Below are 18,289 nucleotides of genomic sequence, written 5' to 3'. Positions count from 1 at the left end.
AAATGGTAACCCCCCTTATCTTGTTTGGGCAGCTGCCACAAATCTTAGCCCCCTCTATCCTCAGGTCTACACAAATTCCCACCCCCTAGATGGCGAGAGCCGGCCAGGGAGTGCTCCCGGTGGGCTCCCTGGCGGGCAGTGAACCTCTCTCCTTTTGTTCTACCCCAGCCTGTCCCTGTGGTCTTCCGGGTTGGTGCCTTCCCCAGCTGAGCCTCAGCCCCAGGGGTGGCCCCCCTGCAGGAAATCGCCCCCCACAACCCTTCCATCCGTTGGAGGAAAATCTGGCGGCCCAGCCAGAAGCCACGGCCCAGCGAGAAGCCACGTCCTGGTGACAATAGTCACCAGCACTCACTCAATAGGGCTAGGAGTCTTTATTTAAACAGCACCGGGGCCAAACAGGGCTGGGCTTTTTCTAAAGGCAGACATCAAAGCACCACCAAAGGTGGTCCGGCAAGTTAGGCCAAGCAAGCAAGCAAGCAGACTTACAGAGGCAGGATTGCGGTTAGGGACTCTCATCAACAAAGCAATCAAAGCAATACAATTCTTGGTGTTGGTGCAACTGCTCTTAATTAGCCTTCAATCTTTTTTCTTCCTGGAACTTCCCCTAAACGGAATGGTCGTCCTCATTCCTTTCTTTTGCCAAGGTCAAGCAGCTCTAGGTCAAGCTGCTTTGGGCTCCTGTTATTTGTCCTTCCTCAGGCCCAGTACTTTCTCTAAGCCTGCTGTTTCTAGGGACTCAGAAAAGCAGGTTCCCCTACCCCTTTCACTTGGTTTCCAGTATTACTGAGGCTGGGAATGTGGCTTAGTGATAGTACTTGCCTCCTCAACACCACACAAACAGAAAAAGGCCAGAAGTGGTGCTGTGGCTAACGTGGTAGAGTGCTAGCCTTGAGCACAGAGAGGCTCAGGGACAGAGGCTAAGCCCTGAGTACAAGACCAAGGACTGGCAACAAAACAAGAAAAGGAGAAATGGCTTGGTTATCCCGGCTTATCTCTGGCGCAACCAGTAGTTTTCATTTCCTAGGCCTGCTAGGGATAATTTCCCTCCTCAGTATCGCTCCATTAACCTCTTTCCCTGTGTAGACTAACCTGAGTGACTAAATATGTTTTAGTGTTAAAATTATAACAGCTTCTAAACCCTGGCGATGACTCCATGCTAGAGGGCTGCACCCCCACCTGTGAGACTAGTTTCTTGTAGTCTGACATTTAAAAATATAGGGAGCCCTTGTTCCCCCCTGTACCTAGGTAGCAACCATGGTAAAGGACAGTAAAAAATGATCATAATCACAAACTATAGCAATAACCATAATAGTAGTAGAAATGCCATGGTAACTGTCGGGTTGGTTTACTTAGGATTGAGTACTGGATTGTTCTGGCCCGCTCATGCTTGCTTAGAGGTAATGGGAAAACATGGTCGCGATTGTTAAAATAAAGTTGGTACTAGGTTAGCCTGACCGCAAAATTCTGCTTCTGTAAACAGCTTGCTTAACCCATTTGTGACTTGCTTGCTCAATGCCATCCAATCAAGTATCTGCCAAGTTGGAAATACCCTGCCCCTGTTGTAATTGTAATAAAAACCCTGCCTATCTGAGGGTCGGGCTCTCAATCCAGATCTGCTGCGGTCAGTGAGGGTTGGGAGTCCAGGCTCGAGCTTGCAATAAAGACTCTCGTGCGTTTGCATCGGAATCGGCTCCTTGGTGGTCTTTGGGGACCCGAAATCTGGGCATGACACCTGAAGCCCTCACTTGTCTAGGAGAATAAGATTCTTAACCTCCAATTAGCCAGCAAAAGAAGCAATGTGGTAGAGCACTATCCTTGAGTGAGAAAACTAAACTGAAGAAAAAAAACAGCAAAAGTGAAATGAGAATGTAAGGGTCTGAGTTCAAGACAGCACTGGCACATTTGGAAAAAAAAAAAAAAAAGGACAGTAACTCTTCCACCGGCTCCGGCTTGCTTTTGGGGGTGCGGGTTATTAGCCTAACAGGCTTCCCCCCCTCCCCCCCGACTGGCCCACAAAGTGCCCTTCCAGGGTAGGCAGCTAACAACCAGCCTCCTCCTTCTCACCCTGAAACAGCATTCCGTTTGGTCAGTTGCAGCCAAAAATGGTAACCCCCCTTATCTTGTTTGGGCAGCTGCCACAAATCTTAGCCCCCTCTATCCTCAGGTCTACACAAATTCCCACCCTTTGCCCCTCTAGATGGCGAGCGCAGGCCAGGGAGTGCTCCAGGTGGGCTCCCTGGCGGGCAGTGAACCTCTCTCCTTTTGTTCTACCCCAGCCTGTCCCTGTGGTCTTCCGGGTTGGTGCCTTCCCCAGCTGAGCCTCAGCCCCAGGGGTGGCCCCCCTGCAGGAAATCGTCCCCCACAACCCTTCCATCCGTTGGAGGAAAAACTGGCGGCCCAGCCAGAAGCCACATCCTTATTATCAAAACACATCCCCTGCCCCCACGGTCCCTGGGAAGCACTGGCCCGAAACAAACGCGAAGAAATCCCCCACCCCCACCCCCACCCCCACCCTGAGAAAGTCCCCGCTGACGACGTGTCCCGCTTTTACCGGGGCCGTGCCAACCGGGCCCCCACTCGGCCCAGGCGCGACCCGGAGCGCACCCCAATAAACTCTCTCTTAACCACCCTTACCTCCCTCGGCGTGCTCCTTTCTCGCCTTACACCTCCCACCGGCTCCCGCTTTTGGGGGTGCGGGCGAGCCCCCAAGTGCCGTGGGGTCCGAGGAAGGGGATTTCCAGTCCCTCCAAGAGACAGTCTCCAGGTAAAAGGATGGGTTTAGTGGGGAAGTTCCAGATGGACCGGTCCCAGGTTTCGGAAACACATAGAACTCAACCCAGGACAAGAGACACAGAGAGTTGCTTCCGGGAGATTCACAAACCAACCAAGTCAGCTCCGACGGAGAGCAGAGTTGGGGCGCCCTGGGGAGCCGAGACCCGGAGGCCGGGGACGGGACCCCGACGTGGGGGCGCGCGTCTCCGCGGGGTTTAGGAACACCCATCACCTGGGGATGGGGCTCGCCTTCCGGGAGGAGTCCAGGCGCGCCCAGCAAGACCAGAGGCTGGAAGACCACAGGGTCAGGCCGGCCTCGTGCGTGGCCGACATGGCCCCGGCCAGATCAGACCTCCGTAGTACACCAGGGGTGGGCCCCCGGCACGAAGCCGCAGCCCTTCCACCGGCTCCCGCCTTTGGGGGTGCGGGTGAGCCCTCCCCCCCCCGGGTGGGTCCCCTGCACGAAGCGGCAGCCCTTCCACCGGCTCCCGCCTTTGGGGGTGCGGGTGAGCCCTCCCCCCCCCCGGGTGGGTCCCCTGCACGAAGTCGCAGCCCTTCCACCGGCTCCCGCCTTTGGGGGTGCGGGTGAGCCCTCCCCCCCCCGGTGGGTCCCCAACACGAAGTCAGGGAGGAGGCGCGCCCTGAGGCCGCGCGCGCACAGAAGGGGGGGCGGGAAGAGCCCGCTGGGGAAAAGCACTATCCGAGGCGGGTCCGCCCCCCTTCCGAGGAACCCTCACCTCACGACCCTCCTACCTGCACGGGCGCCGGGTCAGCCGGCGGAGGGGGGAACGCGTCCTCACCGCCGCGCGCGCACGCCGCGGTCCAGCAGCCCGCGCTGGCGGCGAGCCCGGAAGCCACGCCCACCGGGGGGCCGGGCCCTCCTCCGGGGGCGGGGCCGCGGCGGGGGGGGGGGCGAGACTACAACTCCCAGAAGGCAGCGCGAGCCGCCGGTTTCCGGCCGGAGGGGTCTGAGCGAGCGTTTACGCCGGCGACTCTGCGGCCGGGTTCCTTCCGCGGGACGGGTGAGAGGGTCCGGGGTCGGGGCCGGGGCCGCGCGCGCGTGACGTGACGTGACGTGACGTGACGTGGGGTCGCTCCGTGGCTGGCTCTGCGGGGAGCGGCGGGGCCCGCGCCTCCGAGGTCCTCGCGGCCTCGGGACCCGGCGCCCGGCGGCTTCCCCTCTCCCCCGGGGGCCTCCCTACCTGTCCCGTGGGGACCGCGGCCTGGGTGGTGTCCGTCCGCGCGAGGACCGTGGGGGCGAAGTGAGGTCGGTACGCGAGGGTGGGCCACGGCCTGCCTGCCTTCCTCCTCCGCCCCACTCACCGGGCCGGGCCTGGGGGAAGGAGACCCAGCGGGCCTGGTCGGCCTCCCCCCGGGCCGGGCCACCCGCGCAGCCCCGTCGCTGCCCTTCGGGTGGGTCACCGGGGAGGAGCGTCTTCAGGGCCTTCCTTTCCGTAGTCCTCCGAGCTCAGCCTCCCGAGTAGCTGGGATTGGGGGGGGGGGGGCGGCGCGGGAGAGAGACTTGGAGAGTGACTAGGCCTGTGTGAATCCGTGGGACTGGGGGGGAGTGGGTCAGAGGAGAGGATGTCTTAAAGGGGGTGCGTTTGTGTGGATGTTGCGCGAGGAAGCCAAAAGGAAAGACGATCTCCGTGCAGAAATAGAGGGTTGTGAGGAGGAGAACTGAACACTGTTTATTGGGGGAGGAAACCTGGTGGTGGACACAGTGATGGGCTTGGAAGCCGAGACCTGAAGTCCTGACTCACCCTGTAGAGAGAGTTTGGAGCCATTCACGAGTTCTAGGCGGAGAAGACTCTTAGATCTGCGTCTGAAAGCCATGTGTTGTGGTGGGGAGCCCCGGTGGCCCACGCCTGTCATCCCAGCTACTCGAGAGGCTGAGGTCTGAGGAGCTCTCCTGGAAGCCAGCCTGGGCAGGGAGGGCCTTGTGACTCCCTCTTAACTCCCAATTAACCAGCAAGAAGCCCACAGTGGCGCTGTGGCTCCAAGTGGCCAGAGTGCTTGAGTACAAAAGCTCCATGACTGACAAAACTAGAACAACAAACAAAAACCCCAGGGGGGCACTGTGGCTCTAAGTGGTGGTGCACTAACTAGCCTTGAGCTCCGGTAGGACCCAGAGCTCAAGCCCCACGACCAACAAAAACACAAGTGTTGTGGCTGATGCCTGAAATCTTAACTACTCCGGGAGGCTAAGACATGAAGGATTGAGATTCAAAGCCAGCTGAGCCGAAAAAGTTGAGAGAGACTAATTAACCTGCAAAAACACAAAAACAGGCTTGTAGGCATGGCTCAAATGATTACCAGCTGCTGAGCAAGAAAATTGAGCCAGAACTAGAGGCTCTGAGTTCAAGCCCTGATACTGGCACAAAATAAAGTGATGTTTGGGGTGAAAATATAAGATCTTTGGTAAGGAGAAGCAAGAACTTGTTACAATGATGCCTTTTATTTATTTGGTACCAGGACTTGAACTCAGGGTCTTAACAATCTTGCTTTTTTGTGTGTGTGTGCTTATGGCTGGTTGGTACTCTACCACTTAAACCACAGCTCCAATTGCAGGGATGTTTGTTTTTGGTTTTTTGGGTTTTTTTGCTGGTTCATTGGAGATAAAGAGTCTCAATGACTTTCCTGCCTGGGCTGGCTTCAAATCTCCATCCTCATATCTTAAATGATCTCACTTATCCTTCACAACACCCCAGCTTCCCCCTGCCCCCTTTTATGGTTATTATTGTTGGTCATGGGGCTTGAGCTCAGGGCCTGGGCGCTGTCCCTGAGTTCTTTTGCTTCTAGACTAGTGTTCCACCACTTTGAGCCACAGCACCACTTTCGGTTTTCTGGTGGTTCATTGGAGATAAGCGCCTCAAGGACTTTCCTGCCCTGGCTGGCTTTGAATCGTGATCCTCAGATCTCAGCCTCCTGAGTAGCTAGGATGACAGGCGTGAGCCACAGCACCCTTCTTGAATTGAGTGGTATTTTATGCCTTCTTTTAAGATGAAGAAATGGAGTCCTGGAGAATTGAAGCGTCTCCCTACATCGTGTCTCAGTCTATTTGCAGGGGAAGTGGGATGGAAGTGGACCGTCCTCCAATCACTAAAGATTTATTCTTTTACAGGGAGAAAGAGAGAGAGAGAAAGAGAGAGGATGTCTCTCTCAGACTGGCATCTGGCAGTGAAGTTGGCTGACCAGCCACTTGCTCCAAAGTCAATTCTGCAGTTGCCAGAGGCAGAACTGGGCGAATATTCGCTAGGTGGCTATAGTATTTTGTTTCTGAAGCAGCTGATTGCGGGCAAACTCCAGGAATCTGTGCCAGACCCGGAGCTGATTGGTAAGTCTCTGTGGCCTGGGATTGGGCTGAGGCTCTGATCTCTCGGGAGAGAGGATGCTTCTGGAATTAGAAGACTGACTGGGTGTGGGGGTTATCCTGGGGAAACAGAGGCGGGAGAATCAAAAGTTGGAGACCAAGTGGCTACATATCGAGACCTTGTCTGAGGAAGAGGGGTGAATGAAGGGACTGGGGTTCACTGTTTCAAAATCAAAGTATGTGTAAGGAGAGACACAACCCCAGACAGAGTTGTTAAACTGCTGGCCACCATTTATTTCAGCTATGTGCTATTAGGAATTACTTCGTAGCAGAGTTCTTTAATCATGATATTGTTGAGCTCTTTTTTTTTTTCTTTCTTTGCTGGTCTTGCAGCTTGAACTCTGAGCCAGAGCACTGTCCTAGAGCTCCTTTTTGCTCAAGGTCAGCAGTCTCTACCACTTGAACCACAGTGCCACTTCCAGCTTTTTTGAAAATGTATTGTAGATAAGAGTCTTGTGGACTTTCCTGCCCAGGCTGGCTTCGAATCATGATCCTCAGATTTCAGCCTCCCAAGGAGCTAGGATTGTAGTGTGAGCCACCAGTGTCTGGCAGGCTGGGGTGTGTGTGTGTGTGTGTGTGTGAGTGTGAGTGTGAGTGAGTGTGTGAGTGTGATTGGTCCTTTGATTTGAAATTCGGGCCTGGGTGCTGTCTATGAGTTCCTTTTGTTCAGTGCTAGCCCTCTACCACGTGAGTCACAGCTCTACTTCTGTTTTTCTTTTTTTGTTTTTTTGCCAGTCCTGGGCCTTGAACTCAGGGCCTGAGCACTGTCCCTGGCTTCTTTGTGCTCAAGGCTAGCACTCTGCCACTTGAGCCATAGCGACACTCCTTTTCTATATTTATGGTGCTAAGGATTCGAACCCAGGGCTTTATGCATGAGAGGCAAGCACTCTACCACTAGGCCATATTCCCCAGCCCCTTTCTTTTTTTTTTCTTTCTTTTTTTTTTTTTTTGCCAGTTCGGGGCCTTGGACTCAGGGCCTGAGCACTGTCCCTGGCTTCTTTTTGCTCAAGGCTAGCACTCTGCCACTTGAGCCACAGCGCCACTTCTGGCCGTTTTCTATATATGTGGTGGTGGGAATTGAACCCAGGGCTTCATGTATACGAGGCAAGCACTCTTGCCACTGGGCCATATTCCCAGCCCCCCTTTCTTTTTTTTAATGTCCAAGTTTGGGCTGGACCTAAGGGAAGAATTTTTTCTTTTTCTTTTTTTTGCCCAGTCCTGGGGCTTGGACTCAACCCTGAGCACTGTCCCTGGCTTCTTTTTGCTCAAGGCTAGCACTCTGCCACGTGAGCCACAGCGCCACTTCTGGCCTTTTCTATATATGTGGTGCTGAGAAATTGAACCCAGGGCTTCATGGATACAAGGCCAGCGCTCTGTCACTAGGCCACGTTCCCAGCCCTGTTCCTTACATCTTGAGGGAGAGTTAGATGGATTTTTTGTTTGGTTGATGAGAAGGACGGTGGGAGAAAAGGAAATGAAAGGCAAGTGCTGGTGGCTCACGTCTGTCGTGACTCAGGAGGCTGAGATCCGAGCTCCAACATTTGAAGCTAGCCCATGAAGGAAAGTCTGTGACATTCTTCAATTAATCCCCCAAAAACCAGAAGTGGAGCTGTGACTCAAATAGTAGAGCACCAGCTCTGAGCCAAAAAGCTAAGGAACAGCAGCGCCTAGCCTCTGAATTCAAGTCCCAGGACCAGCGCCACCTACACACACACACGCACACGCACACGCACACACACGCACACACACACGCACGCACGCTTCTATTAATAAGCATATTAACAATAGTTATCAACTAGAAATTGATTTGTGTGTGCTGGTACCGAGGCTTGCACAGAGGGCCTCCCGATCTCGCTTGGCTTTTTCTATGGAGGCTATCAAGCCTCCACTGGAGCCACACCCCCACTTCCGGCTTTTATTGGCGATTAAGCGGAGATAAATGTTGTGGGCTTGCCTGCCCAGGCCCGCTGCTAGCGGTGATCCTCAGATCTCAGCCTCCTGAATAGCTAGCGTGACGCACAGTGAGCCACAGTATCTTCTCTTAAAGCATATACATTCTCTGCCTGTCTGCCCAGTGAACTAGGAGATTAAACACCTGCTAGATCATTTTGAGAAGCAAAAGGGAAGCAGACATCTCTTTTTGCCTTTAGACCTGATCTACTGTGGCCGGAAGCTGAAAGATGACCAGACGCTTGACTTCTACGGCATTCAGCCGGGGTCCACTGTGCACGTTCTGCGCAAGTCCTGGCCAGAGCCCGATCAGAAGCCAGGTGAGTCGGGGCTGCCCTGAGCCAGAGGGCAGAGCTTCTAGAATATCTCCAAAGGGAAGGGGGTGTGTGTTCTTACAGCTCAAGCCTGGGTAAAACAAAGAGGTGATGTATTGAGATGGTATTGGGTGATACTTAAATTACTGAATTATCAACAGTGCAGTTGTTGGACTCTTCTCTCTCTCTCTCTCTCTCTCTCTCTCTCTCTCTCTCTCTCTCTCATTTTATTTCTTTTTGTCAATCCTGGGGCTTGAACTCAGGGCCTGGGCGCTGTCCCTGAACCTCTTTGTGCTCAAGGCTAATGCTCCACCACTTGAGCCACAGCGCCACTTGTAGCTTTTTGAGTGTTTCATTGGATGTAAGAGTGTCAGGAGGACTTTCCTGCCCGGGCTGGCTTGGACCCTTGATCCTCCGATCTCAGTCTCCGGAGTAGCGGGTGACAGGGTGAGCCGCAGGCCCCTGGCTTCCCGTCTTCACGCTTGCCGGCTCCGCGCGCCTTGTCCTCAGCCGCCTGGACCATATGCACGCTAAGACATTTTATAGCTCCGAGAATGCGCACGCCGCTTTGCCTTCTATTTCTTTCTCTTAACATATTGTGTCAGCAGAGTGCTATGTTGTCAAGATTGCAGTACACTTTTTTTTCAAGTCTCTGCATAAAGTATTCTGAGTTGATTATATATTCTTCCTTTCTTCACGTGTAAGCCGGGAGTGACAAGACTCCTCGCTGCTGGAACTTGCATTTGTTTATCTACTGGCTGCCTCTAAAAAAAAATGTATTTTTCACATCACTGTCACCAATGAAGTTTTTCCTTTTTCTTTTTTTTTTCCTTTTCTTTCTTGGTGCTGGTAGGTGGTACTGGGACTTGAACTCGGTCCCAGAGCTTTTTTCATTCCAAGCTGATGCTCTACCACTTGAGCCACAGCTCCGCGTGTGGCTTTGTAACCGCAGAGAAGCGTCTCAAGGCCTTTCCCGCCCGAGCTGGCTTTGAACCACGATCCTCCGCGCTCGGCCTCCAGAGCCGCTGCGAGGGGGGAAGGGATTGTGTGGGCCAGGCTGCGTCTAGATCTAGGCTGACGTGCTTCTCCATTCCCGGGGGGCCCAGGCCTGGGCCTGTGGGGTCACTGAATGTCGTCTTCTCCAGAGCCCGTGGACAAAGTCGCCGCCCAGAGGGAGTTCCGGGTCCTGCACACGGCCCTGCACAGCAGCTCCTCCTACCGGGAGGCGGTGAGTGCGAGCGGGACGGCCCGGGAGTGGGAGGGGGTGCCGGCAGCCCGTCTCCATGGCAACCCAGGGCTGTGGGCCTCCTTGGAGCCCCGTCTACCCCGCCTTCCCCCAAAAGAGCCCGCCCCAGCCAGGCGGTGGCTGTTCATTCTCCAATGATAATGGTCCCCCCCCACCCCGCCCCACCCCCCCCCCCCCCCCCGCCTCCTCCAACTGTGGTGCCGAGGGTCCTGCATGGTTTCTGGAAGCCCGGGTCCGTGGGTTCTGTGACTGCCGCCCGTGGCTCCTTCGTGTGGAATTCCCCCCTGGGGAAACGGGCCGCCGGCTCTCTGTGGGAGAAGTGGCAGGCCGAATTAACCCAGCATTAGTGCAGCGGGAACTTCCCACCAACTCATAGACCTGCGTGCACATTGGGGAGGATTTGGGGGAGCTTTTGTTATTGGCCTTCTCACGCAAGCTTTTATTTCGAAAGTATTCCAGGAGGAAAGTATAAGAAGAGGAAAGTATGGAGGTTTATGGTGGGTTTTTCTTCCCTCCCTTCCTCCTTTCCCGCCCTTCTTTCCCTCCTTTCTCACCCTCTTTCTCTCTTCCTTCCTTTGCCTTCCTTCCCTCTTTCTCCCTCCTACTTTCTCTATCCCTCTCCCTTCCTCTCTCCCCCCTTTCCTTTTGTGCCAGTCCTGGGGTTTGAACTCAGGGCCTGAGCACTGTCTCTGACTTCCTTTTGCTCAAGGCTAGCACTCTGTCACTTGAGCCACAGCGCCACTTGTGGCTTTTTCTGTTGATGTGGTGCTGAGGAATCGAACCCAGGACTTTATGCATGCTAGGCGAGCACTCTACCACTGAGCCACATTCCCAGCCCTCTTTTTTTCTTTCTTTTTGTGCCAATTCTGAGGCTTGAACTCAGGGCCTGGGTGCTGTCCCTGTGCTTTTGTGCCCAAGGCTAGTGGTCTATCATTTTGAGCCTGTAACGTTTGCCAGAAAGGAAGCCCACCACATGGTTCTGACAGAAAGGAGTTTATGGGGGGAAAGCAAACTTCCAGCCCACACAAGATGGAGGCGTGAGGCGATAGCGGGGAAGGAAGAAGAGAAAAAGATAGAAAAGCAAGAGAAAGAGAAGAGGAAAGAGCGTGGGGACCGCGCTGAGCCCGGATTATCTAGGGAAAGGCGGGCGGGGTGGCCCGGTGGATCGGAGGTGACCTCAGAGAAGTGGGAGGTAACGGCCTCCAGGTGTGCCAGTACCCAGGCAACTCAGGGACTGGGCCCAGACTTAGACAGGCGGGGTCGTCTGCGTGGAGCCTCCCTGGGGGTGGACCTTACGGAGTCGCAGCTCCATAGCTGGCTTTTGGGGTAGTTAATTGGAAGTGAAAGTGTCGTGGAGGGGGCTGGGAACGTGGCCTAGTGGCAAGAGCGCTCGCCCCTTCTACATGAAGCCCTGGGTTCGATTCCCCAGCACCACACATATAGAAAAAGCCAGAGGGGGCGCTGTGGCTCAAGTGGCAGAGTGCTAGCCTTGAGCAAAAGGAAGCCAGGGACAGTGCTCAGGCCGAGTCCAAGCCCAGGACTGGGGAAAAAAAAAAAATTCTCATGGACCTTTTTGCCCCGTTGGCTTCAGACTTCCATTGTCCGATCGCAGCCTCGCGAGTAGCTAGGACGGCAGGTGTGCGCCCGTGCCTGGCGTGGGGATGTTCTGCAGCAGTGGGCACTTGACGAAGGGTGGGAACGGCTGGCACCCTAAGCCGCTCCCCCCACCCCCCCACCCCCCGTTCTCCTGCAGGTCTTTAAGATGCTCAGCAACAAGGAGTCGCTGGATCAGATCATCGTGGCCACCCCGGGCCTCAGCAGTGACCCCATCGCTCTGGGTAAGTGCTGGCGAGGCGCCGAGGACCAGAAGGGGAGAAAGCCGGAGAGAGCCCGACGATCCTGTGCCGGGCCGGGGACCTCAGCGGTGTTAGAGAAAGATGCGCTTCACCATGTACGGGGGAAGGCAGGAGGGGGTGCAGCCGCAGTCATTCTAGTCAGTGTACATGGTGTACAAAGCCAAGTGCGCAGCCAGGCGCCAGGGGCTCGCGCCCGTCATCCCAGCCCCTCAGGAGGCTGAGACCTGAGGATCGCAGTTCAAAGCCAGCCCGGGACCTGCACCAGACCCTTCCCCTGTCTGAGGGGCTCTCTGCTCATTTCCAGGAGTCCTCCAGGACAAAGACCTCTTCTCTGTCTTCGCAGACCCCAGCATGCTAGACACGTGAGTACCCGCGTCCCTTCCTCCTCACGGGCTCCGGGAGCCAGTGCTCACCGGTCCGCGCCGGGTCTGCCTTCCGAGTCTGGAGGCGGCAGAGCCCTGGGGAGGGTCAGGACAGAGCCACGCCCGTTCCCCGGGAGGGCTCCCTGTGCCCGGCGCGGCCAGTCCCCTCTGGAGCTCCCAGTTCATCCTTGCCTAGCCGTGGATTCGGAGACCCGGTGCATTGTGGTCTCCACATCCTCTGTACACTCTGTACGCGCTAATGGGAACCTGCAGCTTGAACCCGGCCTGGCCGCTGTCGCTGAGCTTTGGTGCTCCAGGCTCGCACTGCCCCCCTTGAGCCACAGCGCCGCCTCATGGCTTCTCGGTGGTTCAGTGGAGATGAGAGTGTCCTGGGCTCTCCCAGCCTCTTGAGTAGCCAGGATTAGAGGCGTGAGCGACCACACCCGACTAACAGGCAGCTTTGATGGATTTCAAGCTAGGGAAAGAAATTGGTGTTTGGGTCCCGACCGCGTTCGGTCTGGATGGAAAGGTCGCCCCGTGCAGTAGGGCCGGCGTCCGGCCTGGGCACTGCCCCCTGGGCCGGCCGGCCTGTTTCCCATCACACCTTGCTTGAGACAAAGGTGCCAGGTGGACAGCAGATCTCAGGAGCCAGCGGGAGGCCCGTCCTTGCTGTGTGCAGCCGGACAAGCCTGGACGAGGGTGTTGTTTGTTTTTTTTTATTTCTTTATTTTTTGGTGCTGACCCTGGGGCTTGAACTCACGGCCTCAGCCCCGTCCTTCAGCTTTTTCACTCCAGGCTGGAGCTCCGGCCCCTCCCCTCCCGGCTTTATAAAACTACGAGACTCAGGGGCTTTCCTGCCAGGGCTGGTCTTAAGGCACGATCCTCAGAGCTCAGCCTCCCGAGTGCGTGGCGGGGGTGGCAGGCGACCCCGTGACCCGCGCCCTCCTCTCGCCCCCTCGCCAGGCTGGTGCCCGCTCACCCGGCGCTGGTCAACGCCATCATCCTGGTCCTGCACTCGGTGGCAGGCAGCACGCCCATGCCGGGCGCGGACTCCTCCTCCCGGAGCGTGCCGTCCGGCTCGTACCGGGAGATGCCAGGTGAGGCCCCGGGCGTCCCCCCCCCCCCGCCGGCTATGTATAGCGCTGGCAGAGGGCGTTCCCCGGGAGCGCTGGGCTTGAGTCAGGAAGTGCATCTGTCCTGGAATTTTCCACGGGGGGAGAGGAGCTCGAGCTGCGATCTGGAGCGGCGCCTGGGCCTCTCCGTGCTCCCTCCTGGAGTCCGCTCCCTCTCCCCCAGGTGGCTTCCTGTTCGAGGGGCTCTCGGACGAGGAGGATGACTTCCACCCGGTGAGTGGCCTGGCTGCCGGCCCTTTGGGGCGGGGGGGGGGGAGGGGCCGGGCACGGGGCCCTCCCTGAGATCTGGCACTCCGGCGGGGGGCCGGGGGGTCGCGTTCATCCATTCTGAGATGGCTCTGGGAGCTCGGGGGGTCCCCTCAGGCTGTGTGGGCACAGCGTGCGGTTCCCTTGGGACCTTCCTGTGCCTCCCCTGATTCCGGGCCCCGTCTTTCGCAGAGCACCCGATCCACGCCCTCTAGCAGCACACCCAGCTCCCGTCCAGCCTCTCTGGGGTACAGCGGGGCAGCCGGGCCCCGGCCCATCACCCAAAGCGAGCTGGCCACCGCGCTAGCCCTGGCCAGCACGCCGGAGAGCAGCTCCCACACGCCGACGCCCGGCACCCAGGTAGGAGAGAGGCCGGGCCTGGCGGGGCTCCCTCCCACCCCCCACCCCCCCCCGCAGCCGGGGCAACCCCAGGGTTCAGCCCCAGCCTGGCCAGCCCCTCCGTCATCCTCAGTAGCTGAGGCGTCGCTGGCCAGAGCCGTCTCCCCCAGTCCCGGGCCCCTCCGTCTCGCCACGGCCCCACGGGCGTGAGGTACCCCAGGGGCATTGTGGGTAGCGTGGCGTCAGTGGCGTCTGGGGGGGCCGGGCTGGCTCCGAGGGCCGCACCGACTGCTCGCTTGTCCGCAGGGCCATTCCTCGGGGACCTCCCCGATGTCCTCCGGCGTCCAGTCCGGAACCCCCATCACCAACGACCTCTTCAGCCAGGCGCTCCAGCATGCCCTGCAGGCCTCGGGGCAGCCCAGCCTCCAGGTCAGTGCTCCGCCCTCCCTCCCAGCTTCCGGGAAGCCCCTTTGGCTCTGTTTCCCCACCCAAGGCCGGGCTCGAACTCAGCGCGCTGTGCGTTCACTGGCGCTCCACCATCTGACCCACGCCTCCGCTCCCTGTTTTGTTTCTTGTGCAGTCTTAGGGGTTGAGCTCAGCCGTGGTGGGGTTCCTTTTCTGTTCAGGGCTGGCCGGCACTCTACTGCCTGAGCCTTCGCTCCACCTCTATCTTCTTGCTGTCTGATGAGGAATAAGCGTTTCCACAGTGTCCTACCCGGGCTGGCTTTGAACCGAGACCCTCAGCTCTCCATCTCCTGAGTAGCTGGGTGACAGGTGTGAGCCCCCACCCCCGGCCCTTCACTCCTTGGCTTGAGTGATCACGGGGGTCACAGTGAGTCCTGCGCTCACCCACTGATGCGTTCGTTCACTCCCACGAGCACCCACTGTGCGCATTGCACTCGTGCACCCGGCCTGGATTGGGGTTCCGGGGCCCGGAGGGAGCCGGACGCCTGCTCTCCTGCCGCGCCCCAGCCCCTCCCTGCCTCCTCTCTCCCCCGCGCGTGCATCTCCTTCTGCTAATGAGGCGCTGTCGCTGAAGCCAGGAAGGCACGGGAAGGAAACGTGGGCTTCTTGAAATCCTTCCCGTAGAGAAGGCCTTTCGTGGCTGAAACCTAGAATCTGGAGCCAGCAAGTAAAAGTGAATACACTTGGAGTTTGTGGGTGTGAAAACTGCCTGACAGAGCAACACCAGAGACCGCGCCAGGCCCTGGTGGCTCCCGCCTGTAGTCCTAGCAACTCGGGAGGCTGAGAGCTGAGGATCCTAGCCCCGGCCAGGACAGTCCACGAGACTCTTAGCTCCACTTAACCACCAAAAGGCTCAAGCGGGAAGTGAGAGCGCTAGCCTTGAGCAGCAGAGCTCAGGGACAGTGCCTAGGCCTTGAGTTCCAGGCCCAGGACTGACGCATGTGTGTGCGTGCATGCACACACACACACACACACACACACACATCTAAAAAGAGACAGAAAACAAAACCAACTCCCACCAGCCAAGTCTAGAGGCCAACAGTAAGGCGTGTTCACACTTCCTTGCTCCAGGGCAGTCTTCCTGGTGTGTGGAGGTCTAGAAATTTCAGCCCACGAACGCCAGTGAAAAGTGAGCAGAGGATCTGGGCAGCCAGCCGTTGCCTGAGGGCCGTCCCGGCGGCCCAGACAGCAGGGTGCTTCCCGGCGGCCCGGTTCTCAGAAGCTGACCCAGAAGTGTGTGCACAGAAAAACGCAGCCGCACTGTCTCTGGGGCATGACTTATAATGCCAAAAGATCCGGTGGGATCATTGTGTGGTTAGTAAGACAGTTCCTTGTTCTGGGAATGGAGGCATAGGTACCTTTAATCTCAGTACCTGGGAAGTTGAGTCAGCTAAGTTCAAGGCCCATCTGAGCTTCGTAGTAAGAACCTGTCTAAAAGAAAAAGAAAAGAAAACCAAAACTTTGGCCGGATGTTTGGCTCATGCCTGTAGCCCTCAAGTACTGGGGCGGCTAAGATATTGGGAGAATTTCCGTTGCAGGCAGCCTGGGAGAAAAGCTCAGGAGACCCCCACCCCCACCCCTCCACCCCCGGCTCCGCTCTCCCGACCCTCCTTGTCAACCGAAGCTGTGTGTGGTGGTCCGTGCCTGTGAATCCCCCCACAATAACAAGAAGCAAACCGAGGCTGGAGGCGTGGCCCAGCAGTAGAACGCCTGCCTAGCCAGGGCGAGGCTGTACCCACCTAGGAAGTTCTCCGGGATAAACTGATTACATGAAAGAGGAAAAGCAAAAACAAAACCTAAGGGGTAAGGGAGGACGTATAACAGGATAAGAAATGGATAAACATAGGAATAAGTATTTGTATTTTCTCCAAAGAAATAAAATTTGCTGTCTTGAGGTAGGAGCGGGTAAGACTTTTTATAATGTTAAAAATCAAAACTAGGGCTGGGAACGTGGCCTAGTGGCAAGAGTGCTTACCTCCCTTGTATACATGAAGCCCTGGGTTCGATTCCCCGGCACCACATATATAGAAAATGGCTAGAAGGGGCGCTGTGGCTCAAGTGGCAGAGTGCTAGTTTTTTTTTTTTTTTTTTTTTTTTTGGCCAGTCCTGGGCCTTGGACTCAGGGCCTGAGCACTGTCCCTGGCTTCTTCCCGCTCAAGGCTAGCACTCTGCCGCTTGAGCCACAGCACCGCTTCTGGCCGTTTTCTGTATATGTGGTGCTGGGGAATCGAACCTAGGGCCTCGTGTATCCGAGGCAGGCACTCTTGCCACTAGGCCATATCCCCAGCCCCAGAGTGCTAGTTTTGAGCAAAAAGAAGCCAGGGACAGTGCTCAGGCCCTGAGTTCAAGCCCAGGACTGGCAAAAAATAAAAATAAAAAATAAAAACTAGTTATTTATGTCTTCAAGGTTTTGGTGCGGGGAGTGGTTTTGTTTTTGTCCCTACTGGGGTTTGAACTCTAGGTCTTAAGCTTGCTAGGCAGGTGCGCTACCACTTGGAGCATGTCCGCAGCTTCTTTCTTTTCTTTTTTTCTTTGCCATTTGTGGGGCTTGAACTCAGGGCCTGAACTCTGTCCCCAAGGCTCGCACTCTTACCACTTGAGCCACAGGGCCACTTCCATCTTTTTCTGAGTTGGAGATGAGAGTCTTGTGGACTTTCCTGCCCAGGCTGGCTTCGAACCACGGTCCTCACATCTCAGCCTCCTGAGCAGCTGGGATGACGGGCGCAAGCCGCACACGCCTGGCTTTTTTTTTTTTTTCTCAGTCTGAGACCAGAACTTGAAATCAACACCGGGCTCCTTGATTCACTGACTAGCACTCTACCGACTGAGCCACGCCTCCAGCCTCTGAGGGGTTTTTGTTGTCGTGTTTTACTGTGTGGGCCGAGTTGGCCTTAATTTTATCCCCCTGCCTCAGCTTCCCACGCGCTGAGCTTACAGGTGGGCACCGGCTTAGCTGGCCCAAAACCTGTCCTAAAGTTGATCCCTCTCGTTTGTGTGCGTGCGGACATGCGCACACATAGAGTAATAGGCGCCTTCTTTGTTTTTTGTTTTGTAGTCCTGGGATTTGAACTCAGAACCTTGAGCAGGCACTCCACCCCTTGAGCCACATCCCTCCCTTGAGTTCTTTCACTGAAAAGCACCGAGTGTGCTCTCTTAAGCCTCGAGCCTGTCTTTTCAGCCTGCCCCGCTCCTGGGCCCCCCACCCCCGTCGCGGCCAACCCCCCTCTGCCTTCTCGCTCCTCCCACAGAGCCAGTGGCGGCCTCAGCTGCAGCAGCTGCGTGACATGGGCATCCAGGACGACGAGCTGAGCCTGCGCGCCCTGCAGGCCACCGGGGGCGACATCCAGGCGGCCCTGGAGCTCATCTTCGCGGGAGGAGCCCCGTGAACCCCGCGCGCGCCCGGCCCGAACCCCCCCCCCCCCAAAATACACCTGATGCTCAGCTCTCCCGCTTTGTCCAGTGCTTGGCCGTCCTGCCAGCGCGAGCAGACAGAGGGGGGCCGGCGGGCGGGCGGGCGGGCGGGCGGGCGGGTGGGCGTGGGCCCTCGGCGCAGGGCCCACCCCCGGGTCTAGGCAGACAACACGATCGTGGCACGCTGGGTGGTAGCCATGGGGGCCTTTGGGACAGGTTCTACCAGTAGCCCCCTCACCCCCCAAATGCTGGCGGTTTGGGGGGACCCGCCCAGCTGCTGCCGTTCCGCAGGGTGTCTGCTCTGTCGCAGCTGTGGCCAAAAGGGGCTCATGCTTCTGAGATGCCCCCCGCCCGAGGCGGCCAGGGGAGCTAACCCTGCATGTGACCCCCCTCCTCCACGCCTCCTCCAGGGTCTTGGTCTTGGCCCTGATCTCTCGTGGAATGTTTGTTTTTTTGCCATTTGTGGGCCTTGGACTCAGGGCCTGAGCACTGTCCCTGGCTTCTTTTTGCTCAAGGCTAGCACTCTGCCACTTGAGCCACAGCGCCACCTCTGGCCGTTTTCTATATATGTGATGCTGAGGAATCGAACCCAGGGCTTCATGTACACGAGGCGAGCACTCTTGCCACTAGGCCACATCCCCAGCCCCCGTGGAACGTTTTTTGATGCTTATTTGTGTGTGTGTGTGTGTGCGTGTGTGTGCGTGCATGCATGCGTGCGTGCGTGCCCATCCCGGGGCTTGAACTCAGGCCCTGGGAGCTGTCCCTGAGCTTTTTCACTCGAGGCTGATGCCCTACCACTTGAGCCACAGAGCCACTTCTGGC

The 18,289-nt window shown here is 57.1% G+C and overlaps 1 protein-coding gene across 1 annotated transcript; it reads left to right on the top strand.

Moving 5' to 3' along the window:
* Positions 1-3,715: 3,715 nt before the first annotated feature.
* On the top strand, positions 3,716-17,522 carry Ubl7 (ubiquitin like 7). Its single transcript, XM_048329545.1, has 11 exons — positions 3,716-3,794; positions 5,897-6,109; positions 8,296-8,415; positions 9,555-9,637; positions 11,409-11,493; positions 11,816-11,873; positions 12,837-12,970; positions 13,170-13,219; positions 13,445-13,612; positions 13,898-14,020; positions 17,305-17,522. Exons 2-11 carry the CDS (start codon positions 5,926-5,928, stop codon positions 17,440-17,442), a joined length of 1,143 nt encoding a protein of 380 aa, XP_048185502.1. The 5' UTR covers positions 3,716-3,794; positions 5,897-5,925; the 3' UTR covers positions 17,443-17,522.
* Positions 17,523-18,289: the final 767 nt, after the last annotated feature.

Source organism: Perognathus longimembris, chromosome 20, assembly GCF_023159225.1.
Source record: "Perognathus longimembris pacificus isolate PPM17 chromosome 20, ASM2315922v1, whole genome shotgun sequence".
NCBI classification, from domain to species: Eukaryota; Metazoa; Chordata; class Mammalia; order Rodentia; family Heteromyidae; genus Perognathus; species Perognathus longimembris.
The sequence above is the reverse complement of the archived record's forward strand: the minus strand, read 5'-3'. Positions and strand labels throughout refer to the sequence as shown.

What these genes read in the sequence shown, in the direction of transcription:
- Ubl7 (XM_048329545.1), top strand. Translation starts at nt 5,926, where the DNA reads ATGTCTCTCTCAGACTGGCATCTGGCAGTGAAGTTGGCTGACCAGCCA. An exon ending in CAGTGACCCCATCGCTCTGG is followed by an intron (nt 11,494 to 11,815) that starts GTAAGTGCTGGC and finishes GCTCATTTCCAG; the next exon opens with GAGTCCTCCAGGACAAAGAC. An exon ending in CGGGGCAGCCCAGCCTCCAG is followed by an intron (nt 14,021 to 17,304) that starts GTCAGTGCTCCG and finishes CTCCTCCCACAG; the next exon opens with AGCCAGTGGCGGCCTCAGCT.